General features: G+C 35.1%; 1 protein-coding gene across 1 annotated transcript in view; it reads left to right on the forward strand.

Moving 5' to 3' along the window:
• Positions 1-15,872, forward strand: part of DNAH11 (dynein axonemal heavy chain 11) — a 176,462-nt gene that overhangs the window by 100,810 nt on the left and 59,780 nt on the right. The window contains exons 56-59 of the mRNA XM_032235831.1: positions 6,096-6,329; positions 10,019-10,165; positions 14,720-14,833; positions 15,350-15,493. Of these exons, the coding sequence (XP_032091722.1) occupies positions 6,096-6,329; positions 10,019-10,165; positions 14,720-14,833; positions 15,350-15,493 (639 nt within the window). The remainder of the gene's footprint in view (positions 1-6,095; positions 6,330-10,018; positions 10,166-14,719; positions 14,834-15,349; positions 15,494-15,872) is intronic.

Genomic DNA, 15,872 nt, shown 5'->3' on the forward strand with positions numbered 1-15,872 from the left:
TTTTATTCACATTTGAGGGGGAAAAGATGCTTTGACGAAGGTGGGATTGCTTTTACAACTGGATTTGTGCTACTTCTCTGCCACATGATCTTGGGAAACATATATTGAAAGTAGTTACAATGTTGTGTACATTACGGGCTGTAGTTTTGGTATAATCTTACAGATTTTATCTGAAGTGTCTACATCAGGGATCCCCAAACTTGGCAACTTTAAGACTTGAGGACTTGAAGTCCCAGAATTCTCCAGCCAGCTCTTCTGGGAGTTAAAGTCCACAAGTCTTAAAGTTGCCAAGCTTGGACTTCTGGTCTACATGACAATATATCAATATTAATCATGCTATACATGTTTTGATACTCAGATCTTTTTTTATATAGCATTACTTTTTTGCTGGAGGAGAGAATGTGTATATGTGCTTTTGTTTTGTGGAAGCAATTTTTCTATGATGAAGGGAATGGTTAATAAGTGCACATGGAGGGATCAATTAATTTTATAAATGGAAACTTTACAGACAACTAATTTTAATCAATATCTATTAATCCAAATAATACATTATTTCTTAGAATGTGGGTCCTGCTGAATATGCACAGAGACATGGATGTATGTGTGTATATATGTAGTGCATGTATATATAGTGTGTTTGTCTATATATGTGTCTGTATGCGATGTATTGTGATGTGTGTGTGTGTGTGTACATCATAGTATATATGAATTCAAGTTTATTTGATCAGCAGTGATCTAACCTATTCTAAACATGTCTTGGGGGAAAAAAAATAGAGATAAAAATCTTGCTATCCCAATCGTAATATGTTAAGTTTAAGAATTTTCATTATTTAATATTTTTCCTTTCCATGTGGTTTTAACTCGGGAGGGGGAAGAATACAGATCATTATGCAGAAATCCATTCGTTATGTAAAATTACAATGTAATTTAATAGTATTATATGAACAATAAATATGTAAATTGTTTTATTTTAGGAACAGAAATTTTCAACAAAAACTTTCATGAGTGCATTAACTTTGTACATAGATTTTGATAATCTGCTGTGACTTTATACACCCACAAACACAAACAGCTGCATATTATGATATTTTTATCATGGTTAATATTTTTAAGAATTAAGATTAAGCTGTACAAAAGTAGTACTGCAAGAGACAATGTAAAATTGCTAAAGTCCAAGCAACATCTTCACGAATTGTAATAAGATTTTGTTGCTTCTTGAATTGGGTACCATTTGTTAAAAATTATATTCTGTTAGTTATTAAGTTATTATTATCCCATTTTAATTGTTACTATTGCTATTTTTTTGAATTTCCAAAGTGGAGATTATTAGTTTTTCAGAATTTTTTTCATTACTTTCTTCAATGATATAGAAAAAAAGGCATACTTGACTCAACATTGAACTAGATGAGGCATAAATTGCTGAAATATACAGCCAACAGCATTTTCCCTATTGTTTTTAATTCCAAATTAATTTCATCCTTTGAATTTTACAAGTAGGAACTGAGCAGAAAGTAGCAACAGGTTCAAGTAGATCAAATGGTGGGAGAGGGAAGAAGCAAGTCTGCATTGGATAACCTAGAAAAATAATGGAATTTGTTTCAAGTAAATATCCACAAGAGTGTGTGACTTAGGGAACTTTGCATTGCATGTCAGGATTTTTATTAGCTTTTTCAAAAGATGGGATTTAACTTCTGCAAGGAAAAAAATAATGTCTCCTCTGTGCAGAGTTTTCTGTCAGCAGAGGGCTTATTGATGTGATCTGGCTTTCTCTCTTAATTTATACAATTTATCTATTGTACACTGATTTTAAATATCTAGGGGAAACCATTTATTTCCATTTGTTAAGGACAGTTGACCACATATAATGGTCATTAGAGTGCATAAGCTATATTATCCAGTAAACTTGAGACAACAGATTCGAGATCTATAATTACATTCATTAGTAGAACCTTCATTCAACTTCTAATTGGTCCAACCCCATGATTTAAAAGCCATAGTAACTGCATGTATTGAGAGGCTATAAAAGCCAAGCAATGGTGGGACATTTAAGTGGATTAAATTGTACATAAAAATTTAAAAAGTTGCTGCCAACTTTGTATCTTATCCTCAAATCAAAGACGAAAAATGTCCCCAGGGGTTTTTCTTCATTTTTAAAAAAATGAGTGTTAGGGTTTATCATTTTATGACATTGTTGACAGAACCCACATATGCACTACTGATACATGGATGGAACTTATTTCAATGAAAAAGCCAAAAGGAAGCTTTTGGCCTCAGTTTAGAAATTTTTGCCAGAGTAGCAATTTTTCATGCATTTTATTAGATTCAATGAGCCTTCCTTCCTTCCTTCCTTCCTTCCTTCCTTCCTTCCTTCCTTCCTTCCTTCCCTTCCTTCCTTCCTTTCTTTCTTTCTTTCTTTCTTTTCTTTTCTTTCTTTTCCTCTCTTTCTCTCTTTCTTTTTTCCAAATTAGCTAGATGATTTGATGACCCTATTAGCTATTTGTTCAGAAATGGTGCTGATGATGCAGAATTCTATGCCATGCATAGCTGTTAATGCTGGACCATTTTTTTCTTTAAAAAATATGCATACTCTGCACCATTTACATGCATAAGGACATATATGAAGCATCATCCATAACTCAAGATATTTTATTCAAATTTCATGCAAGAGAGTTAGAGCCATGCAGAACTGTTTCCACTCTTATGTTCCTAACTATATTACATTAAGTTTAAAGGATGGTTTTGCTTGTGTTCAGCTTAATACAAGAGATCAATTGTCCCTCAAATGATTCTAACTGCTGTAGAATATGGCAAAGTGAAACACTGAAGATATATGGTGGGTCTGCCCAAGATTATTTGGTCATGTGTCCATGACCTTGACCAATTTCTTACTTATTATTTTATACTCTGTTTAGATTAAATACCTCAATATAACATGGATAGAAAATTATTCCTAAATATTGATTGCCATTGCTGGATCTGTTCATGCTACATGAGATGCTTGAAAAACATGTTTCATTTAAAATATGTATATTTCCCAGTATATTGATGATTTTAAAAAAAGAATAATAAAAATACAGGTATTATTGATTATAAGCTTATCCATTGATATTTAATATTTGTAAATTAAATAAAAGGGAGAAATCAGGATTTTACTTCTAAAGAAGGTCAAATTACCCATAATATAATTTGCCTTTTGGTTTGATAGAGCTGATCCTGGAAAAAAAATAAGGTGCAATATTGAACAAAACACCACCAAAACCTTGGAGATAACTGAATAGTGGAATAAATAATTTATGCTAATGAAATTACTGCAATTAGTAGTTCCACAATGACCCTTTTAGAAGACACAGCTGTTAATGTCAGGAAGTGTTGTCACTGCTGACCTTATCATAAGAGAAAGTGACAAATTGAAAATGCAAGGAAGACCAATCATCAAAGCGGTCTGCTCAGAACGATTAGAGTTTTGTGAAAAACAGTGTGAATTACAACCAGCTGCTCTTGGGCTCAGCAGCTCAGCATGCACCCCATGCTGTGCCATTTTGTTAAGCTTGATAACAATAGTTATTTTGCCCCATTGGAACAAGTTGTCTCAGGCCACTTCCAGCTCTACCGGAACCTACTTCTTTCCTGGCTGATTTACAAATAAAAGTGTTACCAAAGGCTTTTCAAAACTGCTACGTAAATGTCTCTCATAAGGATCATGGCTGGGCAGAAGCCAGTAATTTTGGAACAAAGTTCTCCTTGTTAATGCACGTGTGTGTGTACACGCACGTGCGCGTGCAAAATAGGAGTAATTTAACTACTTAAGGTCTACAGACTTTGCTTGCTGTCATTTTTTTTCTAATGTGCATGAAACATTTCTATTCAAAAGTGAGAGTTTAGTCACTTTGCATCCAAGTCATGTAATCCTTATTTCAGTCTCAGTGCCATTATTCTAGTTTAAAGGCAGTTCTTATTAAAGAAGCCATGTTCAAAAATAAGTTTTGTTCCAAAGATAAATTACAAGTTGTCTAAATGAGCTTCTTTGTAATATTAATTATGTTGGCTTGAAACGTTTAGCTATATCAACAATCACTCATGAATAATTTTCCAAAAGATCTCTAAGCATTATTGACAATGCTTTGGTAAATTATGTGTGACTTTCCTAAGAGTTGCTGTAGCTCATTTAATTCATATTAATTGATTTTTAAGTTTCCCTTGATTAATTGAACTGCATACATCTTGAACTGAGTGCAATAAATAATCATTAAAATGAGGGAGATGTGATTCCACAAATTAGAAAGTTAACTACGGTAGAAGTCATAGAGGACAAAATGGAAATTGCTTACGTGTATACCACAGCATTTTAATGCATTACTATATAATAAATGAACATTTTTGAAACAAATAGGTCATATGATTTTCAAATATTTCTTAAACAAATGTACAACCTCTAAGTGAATTGTATTATCTTTCTTTCATATAGATGCATATTATGTAAATGTAGTTTTAGATTAAAGAATCGACAGTATTGTTTTTTATTTATTTTTATACAATATGTGTTCATCTACATGGGTTATTTTAATGTATAAAATAAAGCTACGTAGTTTGAATTAATCAGCAATGAATGAGGCAGAATAATAACCTGACCAATAAGTTCATCAGTCCCTTACGAATTGACTAGTCAAAGGATCTCTGTTCTGGTGATGGAAGCAACAGCCTCGGGGGTTTTTTTCTGCTGGCTTCTACTGGATCCTAGCATGTTCTATTTCATCTTCATAGGCTTTCATGCTTTCTCAGATGTAAACTACATTTGAAAACATTTATTTATTTATTTTATTCAAATTACATCAGTAATTGGGAGGGGGATGATGCTAAATGAAATCAGAGAAAGCAAATAGAGTGGAAACAACCATTTTCTTTCCTATTAATGCTTGAAGAACATCTAGAAAATAATGAAATTTCCTCTCTCCATGCATGCTCAGATCCCATTAACATCTCCCCATTGAGTGTTGCAATTTGCATTTTAAAACAGCTGCATATGTTTAATCCATGTATTTTGGCCCTAGCTCTGACCTCACTCCAATTAATGGGGTTACAACTCCCATCAATTATGCATTGTTTGGGAATTCCAGATGTAGCATGGCTTTTACAGCTGAACTGATGAGAAATTCTTTTTAAAAAAAGTTTCTGTGACGTCTTCTGACTAAATAATCATTTCAGGTTAATGCCAATGTCATCTGTTGACCTTTGATTAAACATATTATTTGTCAATGTCAATAAGGCCCTCATTGCTTTCCCCAACTAATTTTGAAGTTTATATTTGGGGGAAGATGACTTAGAGATGTAGGTAGGTAGGTAGGTAGGTAGGTAGGTAGGTAGGTAGGTAGGTAGGTAGATAGATAGATAGATAGATAGATAGATAGATAGATAGATAGATAGATAGATAGATAGATAGATGATAGGTTTGTTTGTTTGTTTGTTTGTTTAATTGGTTTGTATGCCGCCCACTCTCGAGACACTCAGGGCAGCTTACAGGTAAAAAAGGAAGGGGGGATATACAAAAAGTAAAAAACAACATTAAAAATTCCACAACATTCATAACTTAGGATGGGGCTGGATAAATCAACAGCCCCAGGCCTGCCGGAACAGCCAGGTCTTGGTCGCTTTGCGGAAGGCCGGAAGGGTAGTAAGGGTCCGGATCTCAATGGGGAGATCGTTCCATAGGGCTGGAGCAGGATAGATAGATAAATAGATAGATAAATAGATAGATAGATAGATAGATAGATAGATAGATAGATAGATAGATAGATGATCGAAAGATAAAGATAACATAAGGTGGTGTTCGAGTTCCACAATTCGAATAAGGAGTTCCATTAGCCTAGAATGGGCTAATGACTATATAGATACATAGTGGTATAATAGTCTAATGTATATATGGGGTATCAAATTGATAACCTTGTCTGATTTTCAAAATGGTGCCTATGAACCAAAACCTCAATGATAATATCTCGTGCAATATATTGACCCTGGATATGAACATAGAGGGATATCTATTGTGTCTAGTTTTGTACTTAGTCTTTTCTAATTTAAAATGTATTTTATATTTTTTTCAGCCACAGTTATATGACTCCATTTGCTCTTTTATGGCATATGCCCATGCTAGTGTGAATGAGATAAGTGCAAAATTTCAATTAAATGAGAAGAGATACAATTACACAACCCCTAAGAGCTTTCTAGAACAAATAATGCTCTTCAAGAATCTTCTAGAAAAGAAAATTCAGAAAATATTTCAACATAAGGAACACCTTATTAATGGAATTCAGAAGCTGAAAACAACTGCTTCTCAGGTAAGTCTTGGGATAATAAATAATATATTTTTCTGCTGTTTATTTGGAGTTATAGTTTTATAATTATTTAGAAATATCTAAAAGCAGAATTATCTTTAGATTCTATGTTAAGAATCTCTTTGAAAAATTAAAATATTTGTTTGTTTAATGTAGCCATCTGACTCCATCCCGGTTCAGGTCAACATGTAACATAACATAATTAACAATAGATAAAGAGATTGCAAAAAATGAATATCCAGAAACACAATGCCCATACTAACAAACAAATAACCCAGAAGATCTATCTACCATTCTAATCTGGAGAAAGACTCAGATTTTAAGATGTGTTTTAAATATGATCAAAGGGGTGCACATTGGAGGGAGAGGGGCATCATTCCAGAAGGCTGGAAAATAGGAACTGGGAAATAGAAGACCTGTTTTTTCATGTCCAAACAAGGGACTTAGCAAGCAATGAACCAAAGTATGCCATTTCTGAAATAGCTATTTATAAAACCAGATATTATGCTATTAAGGTTTTATAGGTAATAACCAGCATCTTGAATCCTTCCTAGAAACTTAACCAAGATACATCTACAACATTTGCATCTGTGTTTATTTGGAATCTATGTAATCAATGCAAGGATGGGAAACTGATAGTCTAAATAATTTTTAATTATAAATTTTGCATTTTTTCATGACTATTAACTATATACTGTTAAAGCTGATTAGTTTTGGTCCAGTAATATTTGCAGAACACCAACCACTTTTAGAACTGTCAATGAAGATATTGAAGTTGAGTGTATCTGCTTCCGGTAGCATTGATTACCAACAATAAAGAAACTAGCAGTCAAGAAATATGCTGCAGACTACCATATATGATACTTAATAAAGTAGCAATGAAGGTCCTGGAAAAGATATTCAGATGTAATGAGACTATATGCACTTTTGCTATGACTTTATATAAGAAAAAGTTGGACTTTGAAGAAGCTGTATTGATACTTTTGAACTTTAGTACTGTGTTTCCCCGAAAATAAGTCTGGGTCTTATTTTTTTTTACCCCCGAAATAAATACTTGGCCTTATTTTTGGGGAGATCTTACTATTTTTTAAGTTCAGGAGGTGGCGAGTGTGGTCACCTCATGGCTGCTGCTGTATTGCAATATTTTTGGGGAGGACTTATTTTAGCACATGTGCTTAAAAGCCTGATTGTGCTTATTATTCAGGGAGATCTTATTTTCAGGGAAACAGGGTAGTGAAGAAACTTCCTGAAGATATCATAGATTGCCAAGAAAACAAATTAATAGATCTTTGAACAAATCAACCCAGAGTGCTCATTAAGGGCACAAATAACTAGACACAAATGATCTCACTTTGAACATATTATGTTCATCATGCATGCATAGCTCTCTAGAGAAAGTTGTATAGTGCAAGAAGAAGAAAATGACCAACATGAAAGTGGATGGATACCATTGTGGCAACAGTTAGGTGCCCAGATAAAAAATCTTAGATCATTCTGGAGAAAATGTTTGTGGTCACTAAGAGTCAACACCAACGTGCTAACATATAATCATTACCAGTGTTTGAAGAACCTCAGATTTCTTATATTTGATCTAGTGCTATGTGAAAAACAAGAGCATTTCTTGTCTGAAAGGTGGGTTTTTCTTTCTTTCAAAAGGTAACTGGACTGTTCTTTCCTTGAGGAAGAACAAGAACATGTTTCACTTCTCATCCAAAAAGCTTCATCAGTTGTGATGGAGTGGGTGATAGGTACAGACAGTTGAGGCTGGATGGTGTGGGTGGGGGGAACAAAACATTTTATTCTTCCTCAATGAAAAAATAGCCAAGTTGCCTTTTGCCTAAGAAAAAAAAACACATTTGAGACAACTATTAACTGGATGATTGAGAATCTCGACAGTCATAGAGCCTTTCTTATAATACATTGAATAGCAACTAGTTTTCAATGAACATGAATAAGAATTTATTTTGCTCATAATTTAATTTAATTTAATGTGAAAATCCCAATCTCTAGCCTATACACAAATGTGTTAATGTGCACAATTAATGTAATCTAGATTTTACCACTAAACATCCACATATAATAGAGAAAATATATATTAGTAACTACTGAAATGAAAAGAAATTCAAAATATACACGTTAATAAAAAATGCAGATTTAACTTTCTCCAATATTCACAGACTTTCACAATCTCTGAATGTAGAATATCAATGTCATTGTACCTGTTTTCCAAAAGATACTGATAAAATGTTAAAAGTGCATACTTATGTAGGGGACACTGAGGGCATATGCACTCAGGTGCACTATTAGTTCTTCACTGGATTCATAATTTCAGACTAGTAATTGTGCAAACAGAATCTATGAAACATAACAAAATATAAAAAAAATGTTTGCCTTCACTTTCTAAAACAATAGACATTCATATTTATGCTGCTTAGATATCCATACAGGTATCCTTGACTTACAACAATTTGGTTAGTGACATTTGTGGTTACAATGGCACTGAAAAAAATGACATGATCATTAGGACATTTGCGGCATCCCTGTGGGCACATGATTTACATTCTGATGCTTGACAACTGGTTCATATTTATGACAGTTGCAGTGTCCCAGAGTCATGTGATCACATTTGCAACCTTCTGACAAGCAAAACCAATGAGGAAGTCAGATCCACTAAACAACCATGTTAACAACTTAACAACTGCAGTAATTCACTTACCAAATGTTGTAAGAAAAATGGGACAAAACTCACCTAACAAATTTCTCATTTAGCAATATAAATTTTGGGCTCAGTTGTGGTTGTAAGTTGAGGATGACTTGCATAGATAAGTTGAGGATGACTTGCATAGATAACATGAACAGTAAAAGGACAGGTGAATTGAATTGAATTGAATTTATTGCATTTATATGCCGCCCTTTTCCCCCGAAGGGGACTCAGGGCGGCTCACAATCCAAGTCAGGGAAGGAGGTACAGATAAGGGATAAAAAAGACGAACAGAACAATACACAATTTAAAAGCACACAACAACCATACCATTCGAGCGGGGGGCAAAAGCTCTTTAGCCCCAGGCCTGTCGGAACAGCCAGGTTTTAAGGGCTTTGCGGAAGGCCTGGAGGGTGCTGAGGGTTCGAATCTCCACGGGGAGCTCGTTCCAGAGGGTCGGAGCAGCCACAGAGAAGGCTCTCCTCCGGGTAGTCGCCAGTCGGCATTGGCCGGCAGATGGAATTCGGAGGAGGCCTAATCTGTGGGATCTGATCGGTCTATTGGAGGTAATTGGCAGCAGGTGGTCTCTTAAGTACCCAGGTCCAATACCATGAAGGGCTTTATAAGTGACGACTAGCGCCTTGAAGCATATCCGAAGACCAATAGGCAGCCAGTGCAGCTCGCGGAGGATAGGTGTCCTATGATAGCCACTTTTAAGGAAGAGATTCTTGCTCTGATCCCTTTGGGAAGCAATCAATAGTTCTTCTTAGCCTCCTGCTTCAAGAATTATCATTTCTAGGTCTTATTCATACTGTCTGAGCCTTGAATAGTGAATTCATAGGCATGCTTGCATTGCTTCCTGATGCTCTTATCTGAATGGTCCAATGTATTTGGGTGTGTATCTGAAGCCTGATGTTTAGTAACCCCATTTAAAAAAGCTTCTTCTGCTGAATATTTTCTTCAAACAAATGCCTTTGCTGTTCTGCCTTAGGTAGAAGACTTAAAATACAAACTTGCTTCTCAAGAAGCAGAGCTGCAACTGAGAAATCAAGATGCTGAAACTTTGATTACGAAGATAGGGCTTCAGACTGAGAAAGTGAGCAAGGAAAAGGCCATTGCTGATGCAGAGGAGCAAAAGGTCAGTATAATTCCACAATTTAGTCATGTTGAGCTATATTTAGCACAGAATAAACCTTTGTAGGTGAACAATTTTGAACACCTACCTCTCCAGGGAGCATAAAATCTAAAGAATTATTATACTTACTCATGTTTCAGCATTTCATACCATGATTACCACTTGACCTTTCTTTACATTATGCATTTTTCCAACCTTTTAGTTCTTTTAATGATATGAAAGAACAATAAGTATGAAGCTCATTCAAGCATATAATGGATGGGGATCTTGAGAATCAGACTAGTATGCAATACATGAAAGGTCAGGGAGTCATCTCTGAGCACTTCAGATTTTTTTTATTTTTAGTTCAATTGAACAGTTCAATTGTTCTTGAAGTTCATTCCGTTGATTTGCACCTTCACTTTTGAATTTTGCATTTCATGATACATTTGCCGTAGTTCCATATTTATTGTTCAGATTCTTCATCCTTCAGCATATTCAATTCATTTTTCTTTAAAAAATAAGTTATTTTTAGCTTTATTAATCAATTTTATTTTAACCCTAAACTGGATACAACTTAAAAGCACACTTACAAACTAACCTATTTTTGTAGGTGTACTATTGTTTGCTAGCAAATAGCTATTTTCACACAGGATTCCACAAATTTATGGATCATTGTGAATGAAAGGGCATGAAGCTTATTAATTCCTGTCTTGATCTAATATAATATTTCAATCACTAATAAATTAGGAGAGATGGGTTAGAATGTCTAGGAAAGCAAGGATCACAGTAGTCTGAATCACAGGCATATAAAAAATTAATATACTCATTAATATACCCATAGAAATTCCCCCATGTATATATGGTTTTGTTCACACACCAGCAATGTTTTCTGGTCCTTGATGATCAATTGCCAATATTTTCTGAAAAGAACTGTGGCTTGTTGATTTGTGGATAGCGTTAAGTAGCATGCAAATGGACAGTGGCGGGATTCAATAATTTTTACTACCAGTTCTGTGGGCATGGTTTGGTGGGTGTGGTTTGGTGGGTGTGGAAGGGGAAGGATACTGTAAAATCTCTATTCCCACCCCACTCCAGAGAAAGGATATTGTAAAATCCCATTCCCTCCCACTCCAGGGGAAGGTTACTGCAAAATCTCCATTCCCTTCTGATCAGCTGGGACTCAGGAGGCAGAGAATAGATGAGGGAGGTTAGTCAGAGGTGGTTTTCTGAATTACTTAAAATTTCTTCTAACGGTTCTCCAGAACTGGTAAGAAACTGCTGAATACCACCTCTGAAATGGGAACTGACAATGTCAGACATTTGGTAACTGCTTAAATCGAAGCAAGTTGCCCATGAATTTCATAGAGTTTTTTTTAGCCAAATTTATAGAGATGAAGGGTTTATAATACAAAACTTTCAGCAAGTGAATTGTTTTTCAGTTCAGATCCAACATGAGATTTTCTGAGTATTTAACACCTTTATGATATATCAGACTGAAAGAGGCTCCCTGCCAGAGGTGGGTGCTCCCGGTTTGGCCCAGTTTGGCCAAACCGGTAGTGGTGATTCAGCCTGAGTCACAGAACCGGCAGCAACCCACTCTGGCCATGCCCCCATACCAGTTCCCCGGTGTCTTCTTCCGTTGCCAGCATGTTTCTGCACATGCATAGAATAATTTACACTCAACTGTGCATGCACAAGCAACATGCGGCAGGCGCATGTGGAGCAGTGCTCGCGAAGTCCATGCAAAGTGAACCAGTACTGACTGGTAGAGGAACCCACCCCTGCTCCCTATTGTACATATAATAGGGAAATATATAGTTGGTTGTTTTGAATTTTTTTAGGTATGAATACCAAGTCTCATATCTGAGATATCATTCCTGTCATACTTCTTCCTTTTTGTATTCTATCATATTAATTCTTCTCCATTCTTCTTTACTCTTTGCCAGTGATTCAATTCAGTTATAATTCAGTAATTCAATTATAAATTTGAGGCTGCCAGACAAGATGACAGGGACAGATTAGTTTTTTGTTCTCAATGAGAATGTGAGGTAGTTATCATGTTATTTAAAACTGAATAATATTCCCTATGAGCTAAATTCGAAATCAATAGGACTGAAACTATACAACTATGGAAAACCCTGTTACTATACAATATGGGGTCCTCCACCACAGATTGTTCTGATGATTTTAGGAATGTTAGGGGATGCTACTAGCATATTTCCAAACACTTAATTAAGTAATTAAACTCAATTCATGATATGATTAGCATGAGCTAATTATCATGCTGGGACAGTTTGCAAGAATGAGACTGTTGTTCATGAGTCTTAGAAGTAGCTCATATATTTTATTTCATCTTTTAGTTTTCTAAAATATATTTCTAAATTGACTTTGAATTGATTATATCTTTCTATATAACTTTAATTTGAAATTGCTTTAGAAATGTGCTGTCTAATTTACACAGATTAATCTACATGTTTTAAACTGGTATAGAAAATATTAACATACATACATACATACATACATACATACATACATACATACATACATACAGTATCTTTGTGTTATATAATTTAGTAGCACTTGGCATGCTTTCTTTTTATTTTATAAAATATCTTCATACATCTTTAGCCAGTCCATAGGTACTAGTATTAGGTACTAGCGTAGCCCTTAACTAACAGAAGTCAGTTCTTTCTTCCCTGGTTAATTCTATAACTTCTTGCTAATATGCTGAGAAAATGAAAACTGGTGTATTTTCAACTCTCAGTGGTAATAATTCCCAATGTGCACCCCAACCCCAACTCCACCCTCACCTTTCAACTGGTGGTAGAAACATCTGAAAATTAAACCACTGAGTAATTCTTTTTTTCTTCAGTATCAAGGGCAAACCATATGATGTAATTACTCTTCAGTTGCTTTGTGCTATAACTATTGTTTTAGCTAACCACAGTAAGGCACCCAAAGGAGATACACCAAGAATTGTACAGGTAAGAAGAGACAAGAGTGGAATCTGTATACAGGAGCAACTGGTAAAACAATAGCCTTCAAGTAGAACTATTCCTTCATCCATGATGTTTTAAAAAATATTTTTGAAGACTAGCAGCTTCGAGGAACAAGTAGTCCTTGACTTTATGACCTTTCTTGCCACAGTTGTTAAATGAATCCTGGCAGCTGTTAAGGTAGTAACATGGTTGTTAAATGAATCTGGCTTCCCCATTGACTTTCCTTGTCAGAAGGTCGCAAAGAGTGATCATACGTCCTTGGAACCCTGCAACCATCATAAATATGAGCCATTTGCCAAGTGTCTGAATTTGGATCACATGACCATGGAGATATTGCAATGGTCTTAAGCATGAAAAATGGTCATGAATTACTTTTTTCAGTGCCATTGTGATTTTGAATGGTCACTAAATGAACTGTTGTAAGTTGAGGACTACCTGTATTGTATTTTCATTTAAAATAGCCATTCCAGCTTGATTCCTTCCAGGTGAATGGAAATACAAATTCATAACTTCCCACAACTTCACACTTGCATAGGCATTGAGGGTGTATATATATATTTGTGTGTTTGCATGTATGTGTGTGTGTGTGTGTGTGTGTGTGTATATATATATATATATATATATATATATATGTATGTATGTATGTATGTATGTATGTATACATACATACATACATACTGCGTTCTTGTGTTCTGTGCAAGAATATGTGTGTGTGTTGTATACACACACACACACACACACACATATATACATACATACACACACACACATATAGTTATAGTTCAGTTTTGGCAAAATCCATGCAAAATCTCCATGCAAAATCTGCCCTGCGATATACATAGGACAAACTAATAGGAGAATAAATGCAGGCATCACAGAAAACAAGAACACAGTAAGAAAAAAAGAAAAAAACTTCCTCCCTTTCCAGCACCTTAAAGCTAAGGACACGAAATTAATTTTGAAGGAACCAAATTAATCTCCAAAACTGAACACTTCAACAAGAGAATAATTATGGAAGCTATCGAAATAGAGAAACACCACCACAACATGAATAAACGTGTCGATACCTCCCGCCTACCAGACATCTGGAAACCAGCCCTAGTCAACAAACGAGCCCCACCCACCACCCATGCCGTTACAACACAAAACAACAACAGACCCACAGCCAGCACCAACCGGCACCAATCTACCAATCATGATACAGCTACACAGCCAACCAATCCACTTACTGAAACAAAGCCAGCACTCCACACCCCTCCACCAAGATTTATAGAAAGACGGCAGCTCCAACCACGCTTTACTCACACAAATACGAAGCCGAAAATACCAGCCTGAAGATGGCGAGTGGGACCTCGCCGAAACGTTGCCAAGACAATCTCAATCTTACATGGGAAAAGACCCGAATACAACAAAACCAGCACACAACACACACACACACACACACACACACAATGAAAAAGTTTTCTTTCAATATTCCAAATACAATTTATGGGGTTTTAGATGATACTTGAACAAGTGTCAAGTTATGAAGTTTTATAGAATATTCAGTTAAAACAAAGCATCTATGTTGCTATAGGTGGTTGCAATTCAAGCAGAAGTATCTCGGAGGCAGAAGGAATGTGAAGATGATTTGATGAAAGCTGAACCTGCTCTGGTAGCTGCTACTGCAGCTTTAAAAACTCTTAATAAGGTAAATATAAAACCATTGCATGATAATTTTTGCTGTGTGATAAGTTACTGATTTATTTTAACAGAACATCTCTTTTAATTTTGAGTCTTACCATATAAAAACATTATTATTCACATTATCATCATCATGACATCTTTCTTATAGGAGATCAAGATAGTAAATATAGACTATCCCCTTATTCTATCCTGACACCACAAATCTGTAAAAAAGATTAAGCTGAGAGAATTATTGGTTCAAAGAGCATGGAGTAAACTTAGTGGTTAGATAGGGACTTGAAGTTGATTCTTTCAATCACACCATAATTTAAGTTTTTTGTCCAGGTATGGTGAATGGGTATCCTTTTTTTAAGTATAAGTATAATCTTTATTGTCATTGTACTTAAATACAATGAAATTGGTTGGCTTCATTTTGTTTACTTAAACTTACCTTACAATTGGAAAACGTTAGCCCACCATGTTAATTAAAAGTTGCATTGACTTTTGAAATACTTACGTCTGGTTTTTTTTTTGTTTTCAGGACAACCTTTCTGAACTGAAAGCTTTCCCTAATCCACCAGATGCAGTGACCAATGTCACAGCTGCAGTCATGGTTCTTTTGGCAAATAAAGGAAAAATACCAAAAGATCGAACTTGGAAGTCTGCTAAAGTTTTCATGGGAAAGGTATTTGCAACATTGGCATTTGCTAAAATATATTTTTCATACTTTTTCAGAGCATGGAACTTGTTTATTAAAAACAAAAATTCCCAGAGCCTCTGATGAAAAGGGATAAGGCTTTTGAAAGGCAGCTTAAAAGCCTTGTCCTTTCCACTCTAGCAAAAATTGCTATCAACATCCTGAAGAACAGTACTGATGTGTGAATAGATGACTAAATGCTTTTGAGTTTTTCAACACACCACCATCACTTTAGTCCATTGTGAGGGTCTTTTTCCCTTTAGTCATGAAAGATTGCTTGATAAACCTTGAACTAATTATTGGACATTTTTGAATAAAATTTTAATAATTTAAATGATATCCTATATATCCATTCTTATTTAAATAT

Source organism: Thamnophis elegans, chromosome Z (assembly GCF_009769535.1).
Source record: "Thamnophis elegans isolate rThaEle1 chromosome Z, rThaEle1.pri, whole genome shotgun sequence".
NCBI classification, from domain to species: domain Eukaryota; kingdom Metazoa; phylum Chordata; class Lepidosauria; order Squamata; family Colubridae; genus Thamnophis; species Thamnophis elegans.